This window comes from Periplaneta americana, chromosome 13 (assembly GCF_040183065.1).
Source record: "Periplaneta americana isolate PAMFEO1 chromosome 13, P.americana_PAMFEO1_priV1, whole genome shotgun sequence".
NCBI lineage: Eukaryota > Metazoa > Arthropoda > Insecta > Blattodea > Blattidae > Periplaneta > Periplaneta americana.
Window position 1 is genome coordinate 146839183 of NC_091129.1, and position 24235 is coordinate 146863417.

Sequence of the window (24235 nt, forward strand, 5' to 3'; positions counted from 1 at the left end):
AGAGAAACTACACTTTCCAATGGTGAAATAATAATTAATTATACAAATCGGTTAATTTAGCTTCTGATATTACTTCATACAAACACAGAAACATTCTCTGTAGGCTATGTTTAATAGCTTTCGATTGTTGTTGTCCAAGGCCCCTTATAGACGAAGTCATTTGTTCTTAATTCATTGCACCGTCTTAGATGGCAGTTATTTTAATTTTAAAACTCATTTATCTCATTAAATATCAGTCCTAACAAAATTTTTCTAAGAATAAAACTTATCGGAAATAATTTTTAAAGAAACTTTTGTTATGTAACATTTTTCACAAAAATCAATAATAAGCGAGGTATTTCGATTTATTTAATTCAGGCCCCCTTATAACCCCCCTTTTAAATAACGTATTTTGAATGCCATATAGCCTAAAATCTAAGTTACAACGAACTTAATTTATATTCCAATTTTCATATAAATCGGTTCAGCCATTATCGCGTGAAAAGGTAACAAACATACAGACAGACAGACATACAAACAAAAATTTCAAACATGTGATTTTCGGTTTCAGGGTGGTTAATTATATATGTTAGGACCAATTATTTTTGGAAAATCGAAAATTACCAGAAAAATTTCGGCTACAGATTTATTATTAGTATAGATGACGTATCGAATATACACACACAAATGAACACGTAACGAAGCAGAAAACTACAGTTTAATTGGATGTCAACTTTCATACGTACTGTATATTAGTCTAAAACTGTTTTACCGACTACAAACAAGTTCAGATGAAATATTTTACGCACAGAGACAAAATATGTTAATTTTGTGTACACAAGTACCTTCACGGTGATGTACATTATTGATTGATAAAATGCTGCATGTAACAGAAGAGAAAATCCTCACGGCATGTAGCAATTGAGAGTAATGTGTGTAGAAATATACGTACATTAGTGAACTGTTAAAAAAAAGGGGTGGAAAACTACCTCTCCTTTAACGGAACTCGATAAAAATGATGCTGGAAAGGAAAAGAAACACTATGAAAAATGTGAAGTTGCTTCTGGCAAGACAAGTTTCCTTTACTGGTATACCAGAAGAACAAAGCCAAGAATATTCGTAGTGGCCATATTGAGCACTTGTTTAAGAGTGTGTGTATTTTATTCTTGGTGAGAAACCGAACCGCTAGTGGATTGCTGTCATAACCGCTTGCCCTACCCTTCTAAACATCGTACGTAGATCTCAGACATCGCATAAACAACACCTGACGGAGGACTGTGACAGACCAATTCTACTAACCAACCTGAAACCATCAGACCCATTCTACAACTTGCAGCAATAACACAATCGCTTCTCTTCACGGATGCATTATTCATGTGAATAATTTTTTTACTGTAAAAGCTATGTCTTTGAATGCCGTCGCAGCAAGTATTGTGTTTTCGACGCGGTCATTGAGATTTGAACATCACACCCACACAATACAAGCCACCTGGTTGAATTACAGGTTTCGCAGGTGAAAGTATAAAATGCCGCTCCTACACTCTACATTTAAAAACAAATTAGGTATTGTAATAAATCTCTCAACCAAGAATACTACGTCTAAATTACAGAAAAATCAGGTCTATCATCGCCTATTGTGCTACAATAGTAGCTCACGCATATAAAAATAAGAATTTACGAAAAAAAATGCACCTTAAATAGCTATGTTATTGAAATTAATTTTATGATGAATGACCGGTCCAAATAAGGAAGGCTATGAACAAGAGTTTGACAACTGTTTCGTGTTGAACCTGCAATGACTACAACATTACACACGCTACTATGAACACTAATAATGCTAAGTATAATTCCATGGACTTACCTCTTCAGCAAATTCAAAATCTCCTTCGAATTTTCGTTTTCTTTTTGCTTCACCCACGGCGGCCAAGAAGCCCAACAGTACAATAATCCAAAGGATTTTCATTTGTGTATCGGCAGTAAACCACTGTCGAAGAAACGAAGGAAATCAGAGTCTATTCTTGCTTTGCAAGTATAACGTTCTCCTTCTAAAACAGTTTTTATAGGATATGCACACGAATTACGCGACTTTTCGAACCAATCCCACCACCAAAACAAAATTCACTGCACTCTGACAGACGCGGAACAACCGAGATGTTTCATCTGGACCTCAATAGGTGGCGGTCAAGTACGATCTGGTGGAGGGAATTGGAACTAAAATTAAGAAAATCAATGGCACACGCCGACGCAGTATGCATGCATTCCTCATTCCTCCCCTGCAGCAATAGAGCGCAGTCGGTAGCGTAACAATGAAGTGCCTACATTAATAATACAAACTTGTACGCACTTCACTATCACACCTTATGTTCGTACTACTAAAAGAAAGTCATGAAAATATGTTAAATTACTATTCTATGTAATGAAAAAATAACAAACAAAGATCAGGAAATTATCATAAGTAAACGTTACTTTGGTTCCTTAACTGTTTCTAGTAAATCAGCTGATAAACACGAGTTTTATATAGTATCACACTATGAAATATATATGTTGGAAAAACACGAATACGTAAATAAATATGTAACACTGCAAGAAGTGTACCGATAATACCCAACTTATAAACTATAATCGCACGTCCTTAATGATTGTTATAGCTTCACGGTTTCTATTTTGACTGAATACAAAATTCTTTAAAAAAGTTTTTAAAAAGTGACGAAGCAGATCAAAAACGAACCTGAACTTTTTAATTTTGCGAATCGGGTAATAGAATTTCTTTGAAATCACAAGGACATGATAAATCTAAATAAATAAATAAAATCTACTTGTATTTGAGGCATTTAGTTGCAAAATCACAGATACATCATTAAAACATAATTTTTCAGTATGAAGGAAAAACGTTTGCAAGGAACCAAGATTTGCAACCAATAAGTCTTACTATTCTTTCATCATACAAATCCATGTGATGTATCTGGCTTTGGAGCATAACAGTGCTATAGCAGTTGTAGAATCATATGAAGATATGAAATATAACATTAACTCATTTTCGAAAAAAAAGTAATGTATCTGATTTTGCAATTATATGTCTCATTTAATCTCAGTTCTAAATGTAATTTTTACCCCGATTGGTTAAAAGAAGTTACAGTATGTTGTAAACAATAATAAAATGTTAGCCGTGTTTATCTGAAATATGTATTTTTTTTATAAAGCACTGATCATTAAAAAAAATAGTTGCGTCTTTAAAACAGACAACACAAAAATTGCAGTTTTATGCAAAATAACACAAATGACCATATTATGCCGACCATTTTGAATGGGACAGTGCCTTCCCCCCCCCCCATATTTTCCAGCCATCCTGCCTCTTTCTAAATCTCAATTTTGTTCTATTTTCAAAATACTTTTTTTTTTTAACCACTGCCATCAGGTTGTCATTTAACATTTCTGGTCTCTCTTGGCAATGACTTATTTGTAACCCACTTCTGAGGTTAGGTCACCTGCCATCAATATACTTTTATCACAGTCTACTATATACAGTCGCGAAGCTCAATATGTAGTAAAAATGCAAACATGGGTAGTTGCCCACCACTAGGATCGCTACTATCGCCTCATCATCACAGATCTCTCCTAGCAGACGGCAAAATATGTTACACTCTCGTTGTCGTGTTCTTTTGGAAAAATTAACACCTTCCTTCCATTATTGAAATATTAAATGTATAAAGTTAATTTATTATTTTAATGAAGTATATTAAATTCCACCATAAACTCGAAGATACCTGCAAGAAATAGGTTAATATTATTTTTGTTTGTGCAAAACGAACTGAAATTTACTATAATCGCTTCACTCATTCAAGATTATAGCGATAATGAACTATGAAAGCAATAAATATTAATTTGCATTTCCCTTTACAGCAATAATATAATAACAATAATAATGGAAATATGAATTAATGGGAGTAACTTACGTGTACCGGTACTTGTAGTGTAGGCTTACGTACTTAACAAAGTGGGATGAGGTTAAGCAATAATAATCACACAGGAATTGGAAATAAAACGTGATCAATAAATTTTATTGTAACAGACTTACTTTTTCTACGTCTCTAGTAAAGTAACAAATAAAAATAACAACAAAATTAACAGCTATAATTAAAAACATATCCTTTGAAAAAAGAAGTAGGTCTAAGTTGTCTGAAAATGTACAATTATTCAAGGAATCAGCTGATACAGACGTAGAATTAGCGCAAAGCTTTTGTTTCTCAGCTGCAGGTAATAACAGAACAGGTTTATTTGAAACATCAAATAAAGTTGGAACTGCATTCCAGATTAATTAATGTTTGTTTTCATTCATAAATTGTGTGTTTTCGAAATGAAGAGAGCAAAACTTTATATTATTATACAGATATGCTTCATTCTTTGTCATTAGATCTTCCCTCCTGCTGTTTATTAACCACTTTTTGCATCTAGAAGTAAAATAAGAAATAGATGTTAGGATTTTTCTTCATGAGCATCAATGCGAAATACGCAACGACCTAGCTAGCACTCGATGGAAATACGACTCAGTCCACTCTAAATCCAAAGTCGACCGTGGACAGTCTATTGTTTCTAGTTGCTAACCGCTTGGAGCGCTTTATCGTGAGATTTGCAAAAAATCACCTCAAGCTTCGCGACTGTATATAGTAGACTGTGCTTTTATATTGGTCAATCAGGGGTTTGTTATGCCTGTATGCTAACTGGTGGTTTTGTTTTTCAAAGCTGGTGGCTAAAATTTCATATTTTATAATATTCTAGTTTATTTTTTAAAACTTTAAATATATCTTTGCAATAACAAAGAGGCGAAAGTGCTGTTTTAATGACGATCTCCAGAAAGAGTTCAAATTTATTAAATTGAAGAAGCTGAGTCATGATGGAACAAAATTGATCTCCGAATATTATGTAAATTTATCCATTGCTCATAGAGGCAGACAAATCTATAGTTGGCAGTTGGATACATGGAACAAGAAACCATTCCTGTATCTGATAGATGGGTACAGATTTTTTTCATGAAACTTCACGTTCTATCACATAATACTGCCTTGCAACTGACATAGACCTCAATATCTTAACACTTAACTTAGATTTATCCTTGGCCACATACTATTCACAACAGAAAATATTTTCTCAACAGATGCTGTATTTCTTTGAAGACGAGGAATAAATTCTGCAATACTACTAAAGCTATAAAAAAAATCAGATGTCAGTTGTGCCCTAGAAAAACCGACAGGAAGGCTAGAGTATTCTGTGAAATGTGTAAAAAAAAAAGTGCATGTGTGGAAGCCATTTAAAGAAAATTACCAAAACAGTGTGTCTTACATGCAGTGAAACCACAGTCTAGTATATAGTCACGAAGCTCAATATGTAGTAAATATGCATCCATAGATAGTTGCCAGCCACTAGGATCGCTACTATCGCCTCATTACAGACAACGCGAAATAGTACCTGCACAGTCTATTGTTCCTAGTACCCTCATAAACTCAAGCTTCATGACTGTATATACGAGACTAGACTGGGGTGAAACTGTGAAGTAGATTTCAGATGGGAAAATTGTTACATAATTTTCTTCTGTTCAGCTGTACACCCTATTTATTTTTTGTGAATATTTTTGCTCTTATTGTCAAAAGTATAATCTGCCCTAAAATAGTTTGAACTTTCAATTTGAACTCAGAGAATAAATTGTGGAAAACTTGAATACATGTATTCGAAATACGAAAAAGTGTACTAAAAAAGGAAATTTCAGTTAGGTTAAGGTAAAATTGGACTTGTATTGTTTCCGAACTCATTGATTAAATATGCCGTATTTTCAAAATGCACTATATTTACAATTATCTTTAAATATTTTGTTACAGTACGATTATTTAGTCCTGACAGTTGCTGGCGATTTGTGCCTGGGTCAGGTGAGTCCATTTAGTTATGCCAAGGGGTGTTTGGATTAGTCACTCGCTTGCCTTCGGAGCAATTGGATGTCATGCGTACAGTAGAGCAGTAGGTTTCCAATTAAGCTGTACTGCATTCCTTTACCGACTGCTCGCCCTTTTCTCTACTCCTATTACTTCCCCTCTTTCGCATCGCCGAGTTGTCAGGACTAAATAATTGGTATGTACAAATTGTTTTCATTGTTCTTTATAAAGCAATTTCTCCTCGGGGTCTTGGCTGACCCCGCTTGGTAGTTTGTATTGGTTTTGGAGCTTGGTAGTCTGAAGATTAAACAATCATGTCCATTGATCAATCTAAACATGGTTACAGTGATTTACGAGGTGCTTCAGGTATCAATTTGGGACCCTTAGTATTTTCCTCCAATTAGAATTACCATTTTCACGGATTAATTTAAATCATAATTACAGACGATTTTTTTTATGATTAGTTTTATATTCATTTGAAAACTTATGGGTAATTTGATGACAAATTCAACCTTTTTTATTTTATTATTCCACTGGGAAGGGATAGAGGAAATGACAGTATGGAAGAATTAATAAAAACGCATTGTATATTAAATATTTTGTATATTTTTTCGAGATTTCACATTCAGAAAACGTGCACAATTTTAATTATTTTATTCATTCTTGTTCACATAGCTATTACGTATCTTGTAATAGATTCAGTGATATTTCATTCATTCTTTACATCCAGTTTATTCCCAATAGACAGTACCTCAGTCTAATTTTCCTTTTCTATGATCCCTTGCAATTACACAAGTCCACTATGGCACTTTGCAAGGTGTAAAATGAAGCTTTAAAGCTTGGATATCAAAGCAAATACAAAGAGAGCTTAAGATATTGATCCTACATGCAAACTGAGGTAAGCAACCGAAGGGGAGAGAAAGACTGGTGCATGAGACTCGTTACAATAATCAAGGAGATGCCACAACCACTATTCCAGTTGGTCCAAAGCGCCCTTTTAGAAGTTCTGCATCCAAGGCGCTACTTCAAATTAATGAAGTGCCATTTATCCACTGAAAAATAAAACAAAGTATGTTTCACTTTCGAGACTTATATAGAGGAACTTCTTGCTTGCTATAAAAGCAAACATACCACATTAAAATCCAGCTTGTGCAGTATTTATCTAAAAGAGGGTGAAAACACAGGTGAATTGTTTAAAAGAGGTGTAACTTATTTTTTGTATAAAGACAGAGTCAATTTTCGAAACATTGTGATTTTCTTTTTGATAACCAGCAATAGAAGAAGTCTAATCCACATCTCTTGTAAGCTTGTACAGAAATTCGTAAAGTAAAACATTTCTCCATTAAGAAGTAACAAGAAAAATCAGATAATAAAGACAAGATTCAGGCATGAACACATTATATTCAAAAATCAGTTCTTTCAATTGTATTGTATTGTATTGTATTTATTAACATTCCATGGTATTCATACATGCTTACAGCTAGAATATGGAACAAGTCAAAAAACTTAATACTATTATAAAATCTTAATTTATAGTAACAGTCTAGATGAAATATATACAGACGAGATTTACAATATAGTCTACTAGTACAACACACAGTTTTAGTATCAATTTCATGAAATGTTATTGAATGTCATGAATTCACCTACAGAATAGAAGGCGTGAGAAATTAGGTACTTCTTTAATTTGGCCCTAAATAATTTTATGTTTTGAGTTTCATTTTTTATATCGATAGGGAGGCTATTAAAAATTTTTACTGCCATATAACGCACTCCTTTTTTGATAGCACGATAGACTTGCCGATGGAGTATGAAAGTCATTTTTTTGACGTGTATTTATGCTATGAACTGTTGAATTAGTTACAAAGTTTTCACGATTACATACGAGGAAGACTATTAATGAAAAGATATACTGACAAGCCATGGGCATTATTTGTAGTTTTTTTAAAATAGTCCTACACGATTCCCTAGATTTGGCACCTACTATTATTCTAATTACTCTTTTTTGTAATAGAAATATATTGTTACTATCTGTGGAATTTCCCCAGAATATTATTCCAAAACTCATTACCGAGTGGAAGTATGCAAAGTATATTGTTTTTAAGGTATTGATATTTACTATCTTTTGCATAGATCTAATAGCAAAACAAGCTGAATTTAGTTTGGGGGTAATTTCTTTAATATGATTTTTCCAATTTAACACATTATCGATTTTTAAGCCAAGAAATTTGGTTGTTGTTGTTTCTAATAGGGATCTATTGTTAATTACTGCGCTAGAAATTTGCGACGTTGAACTTGGACAGGATTTAAATTGAATTATGTTAGTTTTGTTACAATTTAATATTGTTACAATTTAATAAATTGTCACAATAGTTTCTCACTTATCACTTAAAAAAAAAGTCCGACTTTTTTTCAATTTAATTGCTCTGGTTCTTATTTCGAATAGATAACTCTGCACTTCACTGCATCATAAACAAACAAGTATCATATTCAATATAGGTTAGCAAAGACTCCATGACTTGGAAAAGAAGAAGGTTAAGTTCTTACATAATGTAAACTCTAACAGAAAGAGGGGAAAATATGAATTTAAGTGTATATATAAACCAATCATAATCATCCATACAGGTTATAGATTGACTGTTACAGGTCACAAAAGTAAAACAATTATTTCCTATAAAACAGAGAAATGAAAAAAGTGTAAATTTAATAAATCTTATCAACCCTTCACAGTACAAAGGAACTAACATACAACTGAATCCCACTGTAAAATAAACTTCTTTAGTTCACAAATAGTTAATTCTAGTACAGTTAATCCTCCTACATCTATATTAAGTATCAAATTACATAACTCTGATCGTTGCCTTATACATGGTAAATGTCCGATTATTAAGGAGTCCTCTGAAGTTAAATATTTAGGCATAATTTTCGACAATCATTTAAAATGGAACCAACACATTAATTACCTTTGTGATAATTTACGTAAAATATATTTTATTTTATTGAGAAATTACTTTTCAAAAAGTTTGTTACGCACAATATATACTTAACATTATTTCAATCTGAAATTATGTATGGAATTATAGTAGAATGGGGTAGCTTATTTAAAAGTAATTTTAATCCATTTTATTTATTACAGAAGAAAATAAATTAAAATATGTCTTCATAAACATATTGATTTTCCATCTAAAAAATTGTTTTTAGACTTTAAGGTTCTTAAAATAAGACAGATTTATTATACTAAAAAAATGTCTAATAAAAATCAAAATACATTTGAATTGTATTCTCATAGTTATGAATTCTTTAAGATTGTTTGAACCAAAATACAACAATGCTGTAGTATTTAATCATAGTAGTAATTTAGGTCCAAGGATATTATAAAACAAATTTATATTTAAATATTCTAATCTTGTCAATTCTAATAGTTCTAGTATTAAATTTAAAAAGTTATGTATGGATTTTATAAATAATGAAAAATTGTAAATTTAAATTTATATGTTCTTATTGTGTAGTAGACATAAAACAAATTGTATTATATACTTCTTAATTTAAAATCAAGAATCCGCCCCTGAGCACGAGTTCTACTCTTTTAGGGGTGAGCTAAAATTTTATCTGTGTATACTATATTTTATGTTACAAGCATTAGCAAAAAAAAAAAAAAAAAAAAAAAGGAAGCTTTAGGTCTTCAAGACCTGTTTCGCAAGTAGAAAACTTTTAATTAATTAAAAAAATTAGTTTTCTATTTAACTGAATATTCAACTAGGATTCTATGAAGGCAGTATAATGATCCAGAAACAGTAATATAATGTATTATGCATCACATTATAGACTGTCTCTGAAATGCAGTCCATATTAAAATAGGCAAACCAAATCATGCCAACAGGGATGGGTAAAAATGATAATTTAACGACTTTTAATACTTCAAATAAAATAAATCTCAATTGAAAATAACTAACTTTCATCACCCTTGATAATCCTTCAAAATGCATCTAACATGACAACATGAGCCATGCATGTATACTACAGTATAACTTTAAGAAAGGGACCATGTTTCAGGGACAAGGTGAATTTTATTTACGAAGGATACAAAAATAACTTTGGCAGTTCCAGGAAATAACTGTGTATACTACGTAGCAAAACAGAGAACATCCCTGAAACAAGAAAATACACTAATTTCATACAACACAATTAAAACTACACTTTTAGAAAGACTAGTGGGAGCGATTAAATTAGGACAGACAAAATAAGGCAGATAATAAACCATGAAAAAATATAGGAATACTTAAAACATTGTTATGGAAGACCAAGAAAAGAAGAGGAAAACATTATTTAGACTAAATACACAACATCAAGGTACATGGATCATATGCGGAGGCTAAGAAAAAGGCAGAAAATAGGAAAGACTGGGAAATGCCATGTTTGTGGTGAAAGACTTGCCCTTGGGCAGAAAACTTTGAATGAATGAATGAATACAGAACACGATTGTTTAGTAGCACAGCTCTATAAAATCAATTTTAAACGTAATATAATATTACACTATATCTTTTGTAATAATCATAACACTAGTGCACCAAAGAATCGAGCTCTTTAATGTCCAACCATCAAATCAGAACACAGAACAATGCTAATTCTTCGAAACTATTAGGAGACAGAAAAATACTTCAAAGTAACGCCATTTCAGAAAGTGGAGGGAGGGAGAATGTTATGGTTTATTTAATGACGCTCGCAACTGCAGAGGTTATATCAGCATCGCCGGATGTGCCGGAATTTTGTCCCGCAGGAGTTCTTTTACATGCCAGTAAATCTACTGCCATGAACCTGTCGCATTTAAGCACACTTAAATGCCACCGACCTAGAGGGAGGGAGAGAGTAAATGATGTTTGAAAAAATGCAAATACTATAGGTAGGCCAGATATATAAATTAAGCTTTTAACTGTAATATATGGTAAAAATATGAGAAAAAAAGTTCAGCAGTACAGAATAAACACTTTAATAAACATAAAATTATATTTCAAGAAATTACCTAGAAATAAATTCTCTAAATCAGTGTTTCTCAGACTATGGTCTGCGGACCACCTGTGGTCCTTCAAAAAAGGCGGAAGAAAAAATAAAATTCAAACGAATTGCGTATCACTCAATAGCTGAAAATCTCAGAGTTTGGAAATGACACGTGGCAATCGCCTTTCACTTTTTCTCTCAGTACTGACATTTTATTAAATTTATTACCCTATTCGTCTACTAACTTCCCACTCTACTTTCAACATCGAAAGAGGGATTTAAAGCACTATGACTGTGGTGTTTCTCGCCATCTTTTCCCTGCACATCTAGCGCTGCCCCTGTAACCCAGTCAGGGACCACCAAATTCACAACAGGGGACCGAACCCTTTTTAATGTATTTATGACTATCTTAATAGTTTTGCCGACACCCAGTCTGCACATTGAATTGGTCATGTACTGTACGTCGTACACCAATAATACAACTCTGAGGTCACAATTTGAAACTTATTTTCCAAGTAAATATGACGAATTTTCATGGGTTCGTGATCACTTTCATTGCGATATTGAAACTAACAAACTTTCATTGAGTGAAAGAGAACAGTTAATTGAACTCTCGAAAGAGACTGGACTTAAAATGAAATTCCAAGCGGAAGGTATGGTTAATTTCTGGACTTCATCACAAGTGAAAAGAGAATACAGTGAACTGTACAATGGTGCTTTAGAGATTATAATTCAATTTGTTTCTATGTATCTGTGTGAGAAAGGTTTTCATCACAAACTCTAATAAAAACAAAGTAGCTACCGAAATCGACTCGATGTATGTGACAATCTTCGACTTAAGCTTACCAGCATACGTCCAAACATAGAACAAGTGTGCAAGAATAAGCAAGCTCATTCATCTCATTAATGTGAGTACCAACATTTATTTTATTATTTTTTTTTTTTAGTTAATAAGTTAAAGATTATCCAAACTCTAATAGCCTTGAATTATTAAAGAGACCAAAATGAATTTTCTTCTATTAACATTAGCTTAATTAGTTAATACTAATATAAAATTAATTAAATTTAATTAATTAATTCTATTTAAAAATATGTCTATTGATATTAAAACATACTACAAAAATTATAAATTTGCTTTTGAAGGGAACAAGAGTAAGGTGGTCCGCGGAACTGTTCTGACTTAAAAAAAGTGGTCCCCACTTCAAAAAAGTTTGAGAAACGCTGCTCTAAATTAATTGAGAAAATTTCTACAACCCTTAGCAACCATTTGGAACACATTTCATGAACCGAGAAAATTTCTACAGCCCTTAGCAACCATTTGAAATATATTTCATGAACCGGCTACTGTAATTTGATGTTTTCTGAGGCACTAAAGTATTTCTTTTTAGAGATTACTCTAGTAAACGAAATTACCGTATTGCCTGGATCTAGTATGAACTCGAATAAAATACAACCACATTTTCACGAATTCTATATGGAAAAAAATATATATATATCTCGATACAATAAGAACTCCATTCTGAAAATATGATAAAATAAAAAAAACTTACAAATCCAGAGCTATTTTCAGGCTTCAGGTCCAGTCATTAGCAATATCCTCTTCTGGTTATCTCTCCCGTATTATTCATCTTTTCTTTCTTCATAGTTTAAATAGTTTCTTCTTTATATGTAATTATTAGGAACCAATTTCGAATACTTTTAACATGCTTTAAATTTCTACGATACTACTTTAATACTGAAACTTTTAAGATTAGTTGGGAATAAAATACATCGAAGTTGGTAACTAAATCATAATAATTCGTGAAAGAAGTCGTTATTTAAATACGAAAATTGTGAAAAAGAAAGTTCGTTATTTATATATGCAAATCGTGAAGAAAGTTGGTACCGTACTTAAACATGCAAATTGTGAAGAAAAAGTTTGAATTTAAACATGGAAATCGCTTTATCAATCATCACATTCAGTAGAACTTCAGTAATTTGGTTGTCATTAGCACAGCATGGCTTCATTCAAATTTAACCCAAAGAGAATTTTCACTAGAGGCAAAACCCCGAACTTGACGAGCAAACCGGTAAATACAGCCAATTACACACTATGGAGAAAAGTGTCACGTGAATATAAAAAACATTAGGCTATGTTCATTTGCCCACTATGACAGGCCACTTGGCTGCCGAATTATCTTCGTTGTGTACTCTTGCTGAAAATGTGGCAAAATCTTGGCTAAACTAGAGCTGAGATAGTTCCTTTTGTATTCTGCTTATGCACTTGAATATACGAATCTGTTAGGTTTGGATAGTTTTGGCTTTGATTATGCCTTGCATACTGTAAATTGAATGGTAGTCTGTATAGCTCAATTGATGAATTGTATATGCTGTAAATTGTATAATAGTCTGTATAGCTCAAGTGATGAATTGTTTATGATTATAAATTGAATTAATCTACTTGATATTAATTGCACAAATTTGTATAGCTTAATGAAAGTATGCTTGTAAATTAAATTAATCTGCTTACTTTGTATTGTATATGTTTGTATAGTTTTGGCCGATGAATTGTATATGCTTTAAATTGAATAGTAATCTGTACAGCTCTATTGATAAATTGTTTGTGTTTGTAATTTGAAGTAGTTTGCATGATATGTATTATCAATTTCTGTATATCAAAACTGGTTGAATTGTTTATGACTTAAATTTAATTAACTTACTTGTTTTGTATTATACATATAGCTCAACTGATGAATGATCGTTTGCATTTGTAAATTTAATAATCTGATTGGCTATGTATTGTATAATTTTAGTAGAGCCATCGATGTAGCTCAGTCGGCAGACTCGCTGGGCTGCTGATCCGAAGCTGTGTTTGGGTTTGGGTTGGATCCCCCTTTGGTCTTTGGTTTCTTTCGAGGTTTTCCACAGTCGTGGGACTGAAGCCGGATGGTCTATGGCGAGTCCTCGGCATCAACCCCTTTGATTTGATTACCTGGTTGGGTTTTTCCGAGGTTTTCCTCAACCAAAAGGCAAATGCCGGGTAATATTTTGGCGAATCCTCGGACCTCACCTCATCTCACTACTTCTCGCCAAAATATTGTAAAAAATTGCACAAAATTGTAAAAACTGTAGAAAATTACTAAATTGTAAAACTGTAAAAATTTGTAAAAAGTATAATTGTAATATTGTAAAATTTTGACTTGTTCCACATCTTAAAGCTTCATTGCTCATGTAAGATCTATGGAATAAAATAAATGAATGAATGAATGCATATACGACCAAATGGATCTCCACAAAAAATTTCTTATAAATCCAGCAATTTTCACTTCCAAAATCACCAGAACTACCTCAGCGCTAGTTTCACCAATATCTTTCACAGATTTCTTCATATTGTGTTAGTGTGTAATCAACCAAAGCATTGTGTATGTACGACACACAGATTTCCATTTTGCACAGTTGAGCTGCCATGCTTTCCACATGATGAACCATGAAAGACGAACTCATTAATTTCATAATTATTTTGAATGATTCATTGTCGAAAATAAAAGAATGGACTTCTGTAACTGATGAATGTATGATTCTGCAACATTCTTAATAAAAACGCATTTAACGCAAAAAATTACTAGATTCGCAAGAGGAGGAGCAAAATCGAGCAAAATCCACGACAAATCGAGATGGTAAAAATGTCTACAGAATTAGTCTTGTTCATACATATAAAAATTTTAATACTCACACTCAATTAGCAGAAATTCGTGAAAAAGTCATTCGCCAAAATAGAGTGTTCCTAAACATTAATTAACCAGAGAGCCCATTTGTGATTTGACAGTTAAAATAAATAAAATGTATTATATCTTTGTAATTTAAGATTTCAGTGCTCATATGGGTTACTGTCATGTTTCAAGTCATGGTAAAATGTCACAAGATGCCAAGTGAAATTCTATTCAACTCATAAATAATAATATTCCTGTATACATGAACTACCGTATTTACTCACATAATAGATGCCATCGCATAATGTACATGCCCCAAATGTTGACAGTAATATGTAGGGGAGGGAACCGCATAAAGTACGCATTACATTTTATGCCTAGTTTTTGCTTTATTTGTATTCAGTTTTAGGTTATACTGTGCTACTTTTTTATTCATTTTGTATGTTATGCACTTTACTGCTCATAAGCATTTGATATATTGATGTTCTCGAAGTCATACAATCGATCATTTTCAATATTACTTGAAGGTCTGAAGTCGAAACTGTGATCATCACGTGGGATGTCAGGTGGTTACGAATTTTTTCCCTTAAAATATTTTTCTCGCATATAATATACACCCTGTATTTTTAATCCAAAAATTATGGAAAAAAAAAAGTTTCTATTACACAAGTAAATACGATAATTTCCATTAAAGAGGCATTAATTAATTTTATTTCAAAATTTTAACGCTCTTTATTTTACCTCCCCTGAGACATTTTAAAACATTATATGCTTAAAAATATACTGACGACTGACCTTAATGTAAAGTTAAAAAAATAATACAAATTGCAAATATTTTAGCCCATTCTTGCCAGAACTGATATTCAATGCAAGTGACAATTGGAAGCTATCCTCACTGTCTTATCTTTCATAATAACCACCAATCCAATAGTATTAATATAAACCCATATTTTAATTATTACAAACTAATACTAGGTCGTACTTCTTAAAAACACAGCAATCAATATATTTGTTAATTTTTATTTGAAAATAGTTTTAATTACATTAACTTTGGTATGCTATGAAATCATGATTTCATACAAGATTTTAATTTGTAAGAGTTACAAGACAAAATTAAACAAATAGTAATAAATATCTGAGGTGGTTAGAAACCTTAAAACCAAAATAAAATCTCATTAGGGCATTTCTTCAGCTATGATGAGTGTCTAGGAATTTATTGCAAAATTGCTATGAAACGTTTTCAATTCAAAACTAAATTTTTACACAACAACCAACACAATACAGGGGACAGTGGAAGTAATCTATAAAATATATTTGGAATGCAGTTCCATGGCAAATAAGAGGCGTATTACATTATATGTTATTTCTATGCGATTCAAATATTATTTAAAATTTTGGTAATTTCATAGAAGACGGGCACTTGGTTGAATATAGTAAGTATTACCAACTTCTTTATTTCAGAGTTAAATGTTAGTGATCTTTTAGTGACTTTTACATGTTAGTTCTAGGTTTTTGTACTAGGTGTCGCCGTGATTTTCTTTTAATTTTATTGGGTATAGTTGTCATTTGTTCTAGAATTTTCGTTAATTTTGAATGGATAATGAAGTTATCAGTTGTTCTTGGTTTTTTTGACGTGAGTGGTGTTATGTTGTGTCTGATGGCTAAAGCTATTGAAAGTTTCTCATTTTATGATTTTTGTGATTTTCTTTCGATTTGATTGGTTATAGTTATCATTTATTCTAGAATTTTCATTAATTTTTCATGGATAATGACGTTGTCCTGTTGTTCTCGGTTGTTTGACGTGAGTGGTGTTACATTGTAGATTTGTCTGCATTTGTCGAATGCGCATCATCATGCTTACGAAAAGCCACTTTTCAGTGCCAATAATTTATTTTGTGTGCACAAGGTTGGAATTTTGAAGTAAGAGGGAAAGGAAGGAAACCGTGTTCTGAAATTTATCTATTAAATTTTGTGTCGATTTTGGTTTAGTTCTTTCGCTGGTGAAGAAGGATTGTGTTGAATGTTGAGAAGAAAACTGTTTTTCTGTGGTTTAAAGGAATTATTTACTGAATTTTCTGTAGAAGTTAAGATGTAATAAGTGTTTGAAGAGAATTTCATTTAGTGTAAACACGTGGTTTATTTATGCAAAGTTGACTGTACGACAATGTGTCGGTTTAGTTCTTTGTTGGCTGCATGGTTTAAGTTTAGATTGCCTTAAAGCCTGTGTCATATACTGGAAGTGAAGTGGTTGTCGTTGAAGACGTCGATGAGAATTGAATTTTATTTGATAAGATGATAAATTATTATGTTTTGTTTTGTGTTTTAGTGATTTTTGGGGGTAAAGTGCGGACGAAAACTGCCAGAAAAGTACTACCAACTATGAAGTTCGAATGCCACCAAACGCCAAAAAAATCAAAGGCGAAAAATGAAATATATTTTCATTTTTTTTGGAGGGCTTGTTCTTCTTTAAAAATATGAATATATATTTGATTTTTCATCTTTGATTTTGCGATGTTTGGTGACATTTGGACTTCACAGTTGGCAGAACGTTTTTGGTAGTTTTCGTCAGCCATGTTGGATTTTGCCCGTCTTCTAGGAAATTACCAAAATTTTGATAATGTCCTATTAGAAAGCTTACAAACTTCCCAACTCTGCCACCTCAAAGCAAGTTTTATAATATGCAACTCCTCTCCCATTGCCTTTTCTTTCCCCCATTTCAGGAAAGTCTCCGCAAAAAACATTAAGATAATTACATTTTTATGCTGCTAAGTTTCGTAACTGGTGAAGTTTATTATTTATGATATAAAACACACAGAAACAGCAGCTGTACTAACAAACACAGAACATCAAAAATCATAATTACAGATTGAAAGGTATGCCTGAAACAATTTATTCATGTTCACATAAGTTTATTTAAGGACATAAGACACGAAGAATGGTAATGTTCATCTGGCATCCATCATTCTTCCAACTCCAACTTTCACAATTTGAACTTCTTTTTTATTTCTAATTTAAGAAAATACCATTTATCAACTGAAAAGGAGAAAAAAATGTATGTCTTCAAATTTTTAATTTAAAGTTAAAAATATGAGTGCACTAATATTACAGTTTTTCTTTCCTAAACATATTAATGTATTTTCAACATAATAACCAAATTTACATTAAATCCAATAAAAAATTGCTTCTTCTTAGAAACAGATATACGCACATACAGAAAAGGCACTGTAACAAATAAGTTTACTGGGGCCTGGAACCGAATCTAAAAATGGAGAACTATTAATATATTGTAGTGTTTGTTATGGACAGGGCTCGACTTTTTTATTATTAGTGATAAACACGTAATGTGACTCACAGATGCACTAAGAAGTTTATGCAGGTTTTATCATAAAATATGATTGATTTATGACAATAAATTTGTCACGAATATTCTGTGATAAAAACGAAAAAAATCTCTTCAAATTATTCTGCAGAAATGTATTAGTTTTGAAGATATTAGCTACAAAATAATAGGGATACAAATTACTTGGCCAGGTACCGTAACCTGGAATTCTGCTATTCTCTTTAATTGCCTGCAGGACTATTGAGAACTGGATTTTCCTAATCCTTTTAAACATTTCATTTATTTAAGAAAGACATTAGTTTTGAAGTTGTTAGCTGCAAGAATACTAGAAGGTTTGGAGTTCTATTGCGGTATTCTCTTTAATGGCTTACACGGTTGCTAATGGTTGGGTTTTCCTAATTCTTCTGCACTTGAAGGATACCAGCCAGCAACCATTAAAACAGTTCAGATGCGATGGGAGTGCAATAGAAGTATATGTACAGATGATATTAAATGTGAGATTAATTATTTTGCACAGGCCTACAATTTTCTTTTTTAAATTCCATTCTTGTATAAAACTCAGTTACGTAACAATAAGGCTGATTTTTTTTAATTGTGGAGACTCAAGAATAAGAGAGGGAACGTAGAGAAGGATAAATGTCCTTTGTGTGGACTAGCTGAAGACGCAATGCATATTGCGCTAAAGTGTCAGGCAACGAATGATTTGAGACACAGTTGAGTAGATAAAAAATTTCTACAAATAAACGCTATAGTAGCTTATAAAAAATGAATGGTCACCTAAATGCCAGCAATTTGCATAAATTAGGAAAATTTATTTTTAGAGTTAAAATTAGATGGGAAGAGAAAGTCAAGGCTCTAACGGAGATGGAATTATTAATGTTGAGTAGTCACACGATAAGAAACTACGAAGAGTAGTCAATGAAGTTAACAGAATAATTCTGAAGAGATTGAGCATAAAAAATGAAAAAGCTAAGGTAGGAGTTTTAAATTCAAGAGCTATACTTATTATTATTATTATTATTATTATTATTATTGTAAACAGAGGATACTTATAGGTTCATTATGTATTAGTTTCTGTTATATTTGTATAGAGAGTGATGGCGGATTAAGAACTGGAATACATCTAATCCGCCATGACGTGAACAAAGATTGATGAAATAAATAAATAAATAAATAAATAATTAAATAAATAAATAATTAAATAAATAAATAATTAAATAAATAAATAATTAAATAAATAAATAATTAAATAAATAATTAAATAAATAAATAATTAAATAAATAAATAATTAATTAAATAAATAATTAAATAAATAAATAATTAAATAAATAAATAATTAAATAAATAAATAATTAATTAAATAAATAATTAAATAAATAAATAATTAAATAAATAAATAATTAAATAAATAAATAATTAAATAAATAATTAAATAAATAATTAATTAATTAAATAAATAATTAAATAAATAAATAATTAAATAAATAAATAATTAAATAAATAATTAAATAAATAAATAATTAAATAAATAAGTGAGTGAGTGAGTGAGTGAGTGAGTAACTGAGTAAGTGAGTAACTGAGTAAGTGAGTAACTGAGTAAGTGAGTAACTGAATAAGTGAGTAAACTGAGTAAGTAAGTAACTAAGTAAGTAAGTAACTAAGTAAGTAAGTAAGTAACTAAGTAACTAAGTAACTAAGTAAGTAAGTAACTAAGTAAGTAACTAAGTAAGTAACTAAGTAAGTAACTAACTAAGTAAGTAAGTAATTAAGTAACTAAGTAAGTAACTAAGTAAGTAAATAAGTAAGTAAATAAATAAATAAATAAATAAATAAATAAGGCTGATTTTTTTAATTGGTTACTTTATGACACTTTAGCAACTGCTAAATGATATGAAGGTGATAATGCCAGCGAAATGAGTCTAGGCAGAATCCAGCGCTGAAAGTTACCCATCATTTACTCTTAATGGATTGAGAAAAAAATCCTTGAAAAAAATCTCAACCAGGTAACTTGTCCCAATCAGGATTTGAACCCAGGCCCATTCGTTTCACAGTCAGGGATGCTAACCGTTACTTCACAACTGTGGACTAAGGCTGATCTACAAAGGGTATATTATTATTATTATTATTATTATTATTATTATTATTATTATTATTATTATTATTAACAGCTTTCTTTGGCATGAATGTTGTAAAATATAATGCCTTATACAAGATTATTCCTAACTGAAACTGTGTATAAATGAGACTTTACATGGCAATGAAAAAAAATAAGCGAAATTTTTACGAAATTAATCACATTTTAACCGTATTTATTTTTCAAGAAAATTTTGAAAAATTATCACCAAAAAACCCCTGGCCCTGGTTATGCACAAATTCGGCGGAGAAATAGGATATAACAGATGAAAAGGCTGAAATCCTACTATAATTTGAAGATTTGTAGAAATATGATGGGGATAATTTCCTTCCCAGTAATGCCAAAAGTATTCCCGTCTCTGTTCACGCACCGCTTATCCCAATGATAATTTCGCCTGCACTGCATTTTCTTAGAAATGAATACGTATAATTACAAATATGATTATGTTATTACATCTTATTCAATGGCTATGTTTTATAAGACTATAATTTTTTCAAGTTTCGTACGAGGGGTAAGGGTTAAGGACAGAGAGTCAAAGAAGCAGGTTATAAAACAAATATTTCAATGGGCTACAGTAAAAATGTAAATGGTGAACTTATTTAAGAAAACACTGTTGTCATTTGAAGATAAGTTATATACCAGTACTACAGTACATATTAAATACTGAGAAAAGAATAGAAGCAGTTGTTTCAAATGGACATATGACAAACTGACAAATCTAAATACAAAACAATGTATATACATTCAACTATGTCTTTTTTTTTCATACATACCAATGGATTCCACAGGTTGCGCTGGTCCAGGCTGTGGACTCTTTGCAATGATATCTTCTGCATCTTTTTGCTCTATCTTAAATGGACTGTCTGTATTTGTCACATTAGCACTAAAAATAAGAAATTGATTGCAATATGAGGAACACTAACAAAAAATGAATAATGATAATGATATGTTGACAAAAGACAATCTGACAGAAGAAAATAATGTATATGGCAATGAGTACAGTGTTTCATCACCACTGCTGCATCACCACCAACACAACCACGTTTTATTTTCGTTATTTTTATCATTGTTATTTATGTTGTTATTATTACCATTACCATATTATTATTATCATTATTATTATTATTATTATTATTAAAAATAAATAAGAATGTTAACCATGAATGGAACAGGAAATTCGTGCACGTTTCATGTGAATTATAATTTAACTATAGTTATTTTAATGCTAAATTTAAATTTAGCTTTTTATACAAATTGTTACATTTACATAATGCACGCCAAAAATTGAATTTTTTGTAATTAACTTTTTTATAACTAAAATTTCACGTATAATTTTCATCATCACTTTATTGAACACAAATGGCACTTCAGCTTTTCCATGATTCAGGCAGGGATAGGGGAATTTTGGCCTGGATCTTTCACAGCCGTTTTCTCACAAAAAGAAAAAAGTGCAGGCAAGGATTATACAGTAACAGAACTTACCAAATACTTTAATTCAACCTGGTTCTGAAAATGGGACAACCTGAAGTACGTGCATCTTCTTGTACAACAAAATGTCACAGTCATACACCACATATAAATAAAAGTAACATCAGGTGTAAATTTTGTAGGAAAGAATTGAATGAAAATTGTAAGATTCGTGCGAATAACATTGGAAAAGCAAAGCACATAAAAACCTGTCAAAGATGCAATAAACAAGACACCAACGAGAAAAACAAATAACTGAAAATTCTTCTCAAATGAAAGTACAGTGTATTATGATGCTGATAATACAGAGTGAGTTGTTGGCTCAGACTGTAATGTTATTCGGGAGGTCCTGGGTTCAAACCCCATGGCCGACCAATCCGACTGGGTTTTTCATGGTTTCTCACAGTCATAATTGTAATTTTATAGTTCATATTATAGTTGGAATCTCCTGGTAGAGGGGCAGAGAAGGCCTGACGGCCTTATCTCTTACTTACTTACTTACAAATGGCTTTTAAGGAACCCGAAGGTTCATTGCCGCCCTCACATAAGCCCGCCATCGGTCCCTATCCTGTGCAAGATTAATCCAGTCTCTATCATCATACCCCACCTCCCTCAAATCCATTTTAATATTATCCTCCCATCTACGTCTCGGCCTCCCTAAAGGTCTTTTCTCCTCCGGTCTCCCAACTAACACTCTATATGCATTTCTGGATTCGCCCATAAGTGCTACATGCCCTGCCCATCTCAAAAGTCTGGATTTTAAGTTCCTAATTATGTCAGGTGAAGAATACAATGCGTGCAGTTCTGTGTTGTGTAACTTCCTCCATTCTCCTGTAACTTCATCCCGCTTAGCCCCAAATATTTTCCTAAGCACCTTATTCTCAAACACCCTTAACCTATGTTCCTCTCTCAGAGTGAGAGTCCAAGTTTCACAACCATACAGAAGAACTGGTAATATAACTGTTTTATGAATTCTAACTTTCAGATTTTTGGACAGCAGACTGGATGATAAGAGCTTCTCAACCGAATAATAACACGCATTTCCCATATTTATTCTGCGTTTAATTTCCTCCCGAGTGTCATTTATATTTGTTACTGTTGCTCCAAGATATTTGAATTTTTCCACCTCTTCGAAGGAAGGCCTTATCTCTACCAGGTTAAATAAATAAATGCTAAATACTAAAGGCAAATCCCAGATTGGAAATGTATATACTATGATGCATCACCACCATCATAAACATTAATCAAAATCTAAAATCAGTTACATCAACACAAGTCATCTACAACACACAACAGACCATATAATAAAATGTTAAAAGCGTATATAAATAAACTTAACAAAATAAAATTGCTGATAAAGAGAATAGCTTACAAATTGAGGAATCTGGGAATTATTGATCTGTATCATATTAATAAGAGAGAGGTACGAATTATAATCTAGTTTCAATTTTTTAAAATTAACATTGCAACAACAATGATGTGATATTGATGGCAGTGGCAGCAGCAATAATAATAATAATAATAATAATAATAATAATAATAATAATAATAATAATAATAATAATCATCATCATCATCATCATCATAAAAACCTTTGCTGCCAATTTTTAAACGTGAAATTTCTTTAGGCCAGAAGAAATGGAGGATTTCCATTCTTTTGATTCTGAATCATAGTTATAATATGATGCAAAAACTTAAAGAAACCTCTTCAAAATGGCAGCAAAGCAGTTTGGAAATTGTCATTCTGAGTCATTTCTGATCAGTATTCAGGCATTTAGAGATTAATCTAGCAGATAATTTTCTTATATCCAAATCATTATGTATGATATGAAAGACACATTCATAGAAAATTTTTTGAAAGTTTTTTGATACATGCTCGAGCAAAACTAATTGATCTTACAAAATCATGCAATGCACAACAATGATATTTTCTGGAGTGGTCAATGAAAGAGATCTTCCAACACAGTATTCATCTTTGATCTCCGTCCTTCCTAAATAAAAAAAAAAAAAAAAAAAATTATTGCAAGTGTATGTACCACATATACCTGCAAGTAACTTACCATGAAATGCCACCTGCTTCTGCTTCCTTCTTAACCAGACTCTTCCAGTATTTATGCACATCATCAATGACGTGGTGAGCAAACTCTCGATTCTTTGCTTCACCATTAAATGCAAATTGATTCTCTGGTTTTCCATCTGGAATCTTATAGATTTTGAACCATTCAATTGTTGCCTTCAGAAGGCCAGGGAAGTGCTTCTCTACATCAGAAATATCTGAAAAATATCAAAATACTTAATAATTCTCTATTTTCACAATGTTACATTAAAATCAGCTACCAGCACATGCATGACGTGGGTATGAGTCTACAATCAGAACTAGTGTTTAGCGAGACAAAAAAAAAAAAAAAAAACAGTACGATGTGGAAATCATCACAATAAGATATTATAAGTACATAAAATCTAGCATCTTGGTTACTGTATGTATGTATTTATTTATTCACACTGCAAATTGGTATATACTCTGTGGCAGTGGTAACTAATTACACTCAATAATGACAATTAATAATAAACACAACTAATAATAATAATAATAATAATAATAATAATAATAATAATAATAATAATAATAATAATAATAATAATAAGGAGAATCCTAAATTAAATGAAGCATGGTCACTTAAAATAACATTTAAAGTAAATCTAATTTGT

General features: G+C 31.5%; 2 protein-coding genes across 4 annotated transcripts in view; both read right to left on the reverse strand.

Annotated features, from left to right (window-relative positions):
- The window catches only part of Cow (Proteoglycan Cow), a 1076490-nt gene extending 1074330 nt beyond the window's left edge, over nucleotides 1–2160 (reverse strand). Inside the window, exon 1 of one of the 2 annotated variants that reach the window (XM_069844415.1) lies at nucleotides 1841–2160. In XM_069844415.1, coding sequence (XP_069700516.1) covers nucleotides 1841–1942 — 102 coding nt within the window. In that variant the 5' untranslated portion in view covers nucleotides 1943–2160. The remainder of the gene's footprint in view (nucleotides 1–1840) is intronic. The other variant, XM_069844416.1, reaches the window with a different exon arrangement.
- A 4622-nt stretch (nucleotides 2161–6782) lies between these two features.
- Nucleotides 6783–24235, reverse strand: part of Nurf-38 (Inorganic pyrophosphatase Nurf-38) — a 37154-nt gene continuing 19701 nt past the window's right edge. Inside the window, exons 6-8 of one of the 2 annotated variants that reach the window (XM_069844417.1) lie at nucleotides 23587–23800; nucleotides 20833–20942; nucleotides 6783–6952 (exon numbers count right to left, since the gene is read on the reverse strand). In XM_069844417.1, coding sequence (XP_069700518.1) covers nucleotides 6921–6952; nucleotides 20833–20942; nucleotides 23587–23800 — 356 coding nt within the window. In that variant the 3' untranslated portion in view covers nucleotides 6783–6920. Of the gene's footprint in view, nucleotides 6953–17189; nucleotides 17618–20832; nucleotides 20943–23586; nucleotides 23801–24235 lie in introns of those variants that run through there. The other variant, XM_069844418.1, reaches the window with a different exon arrangement.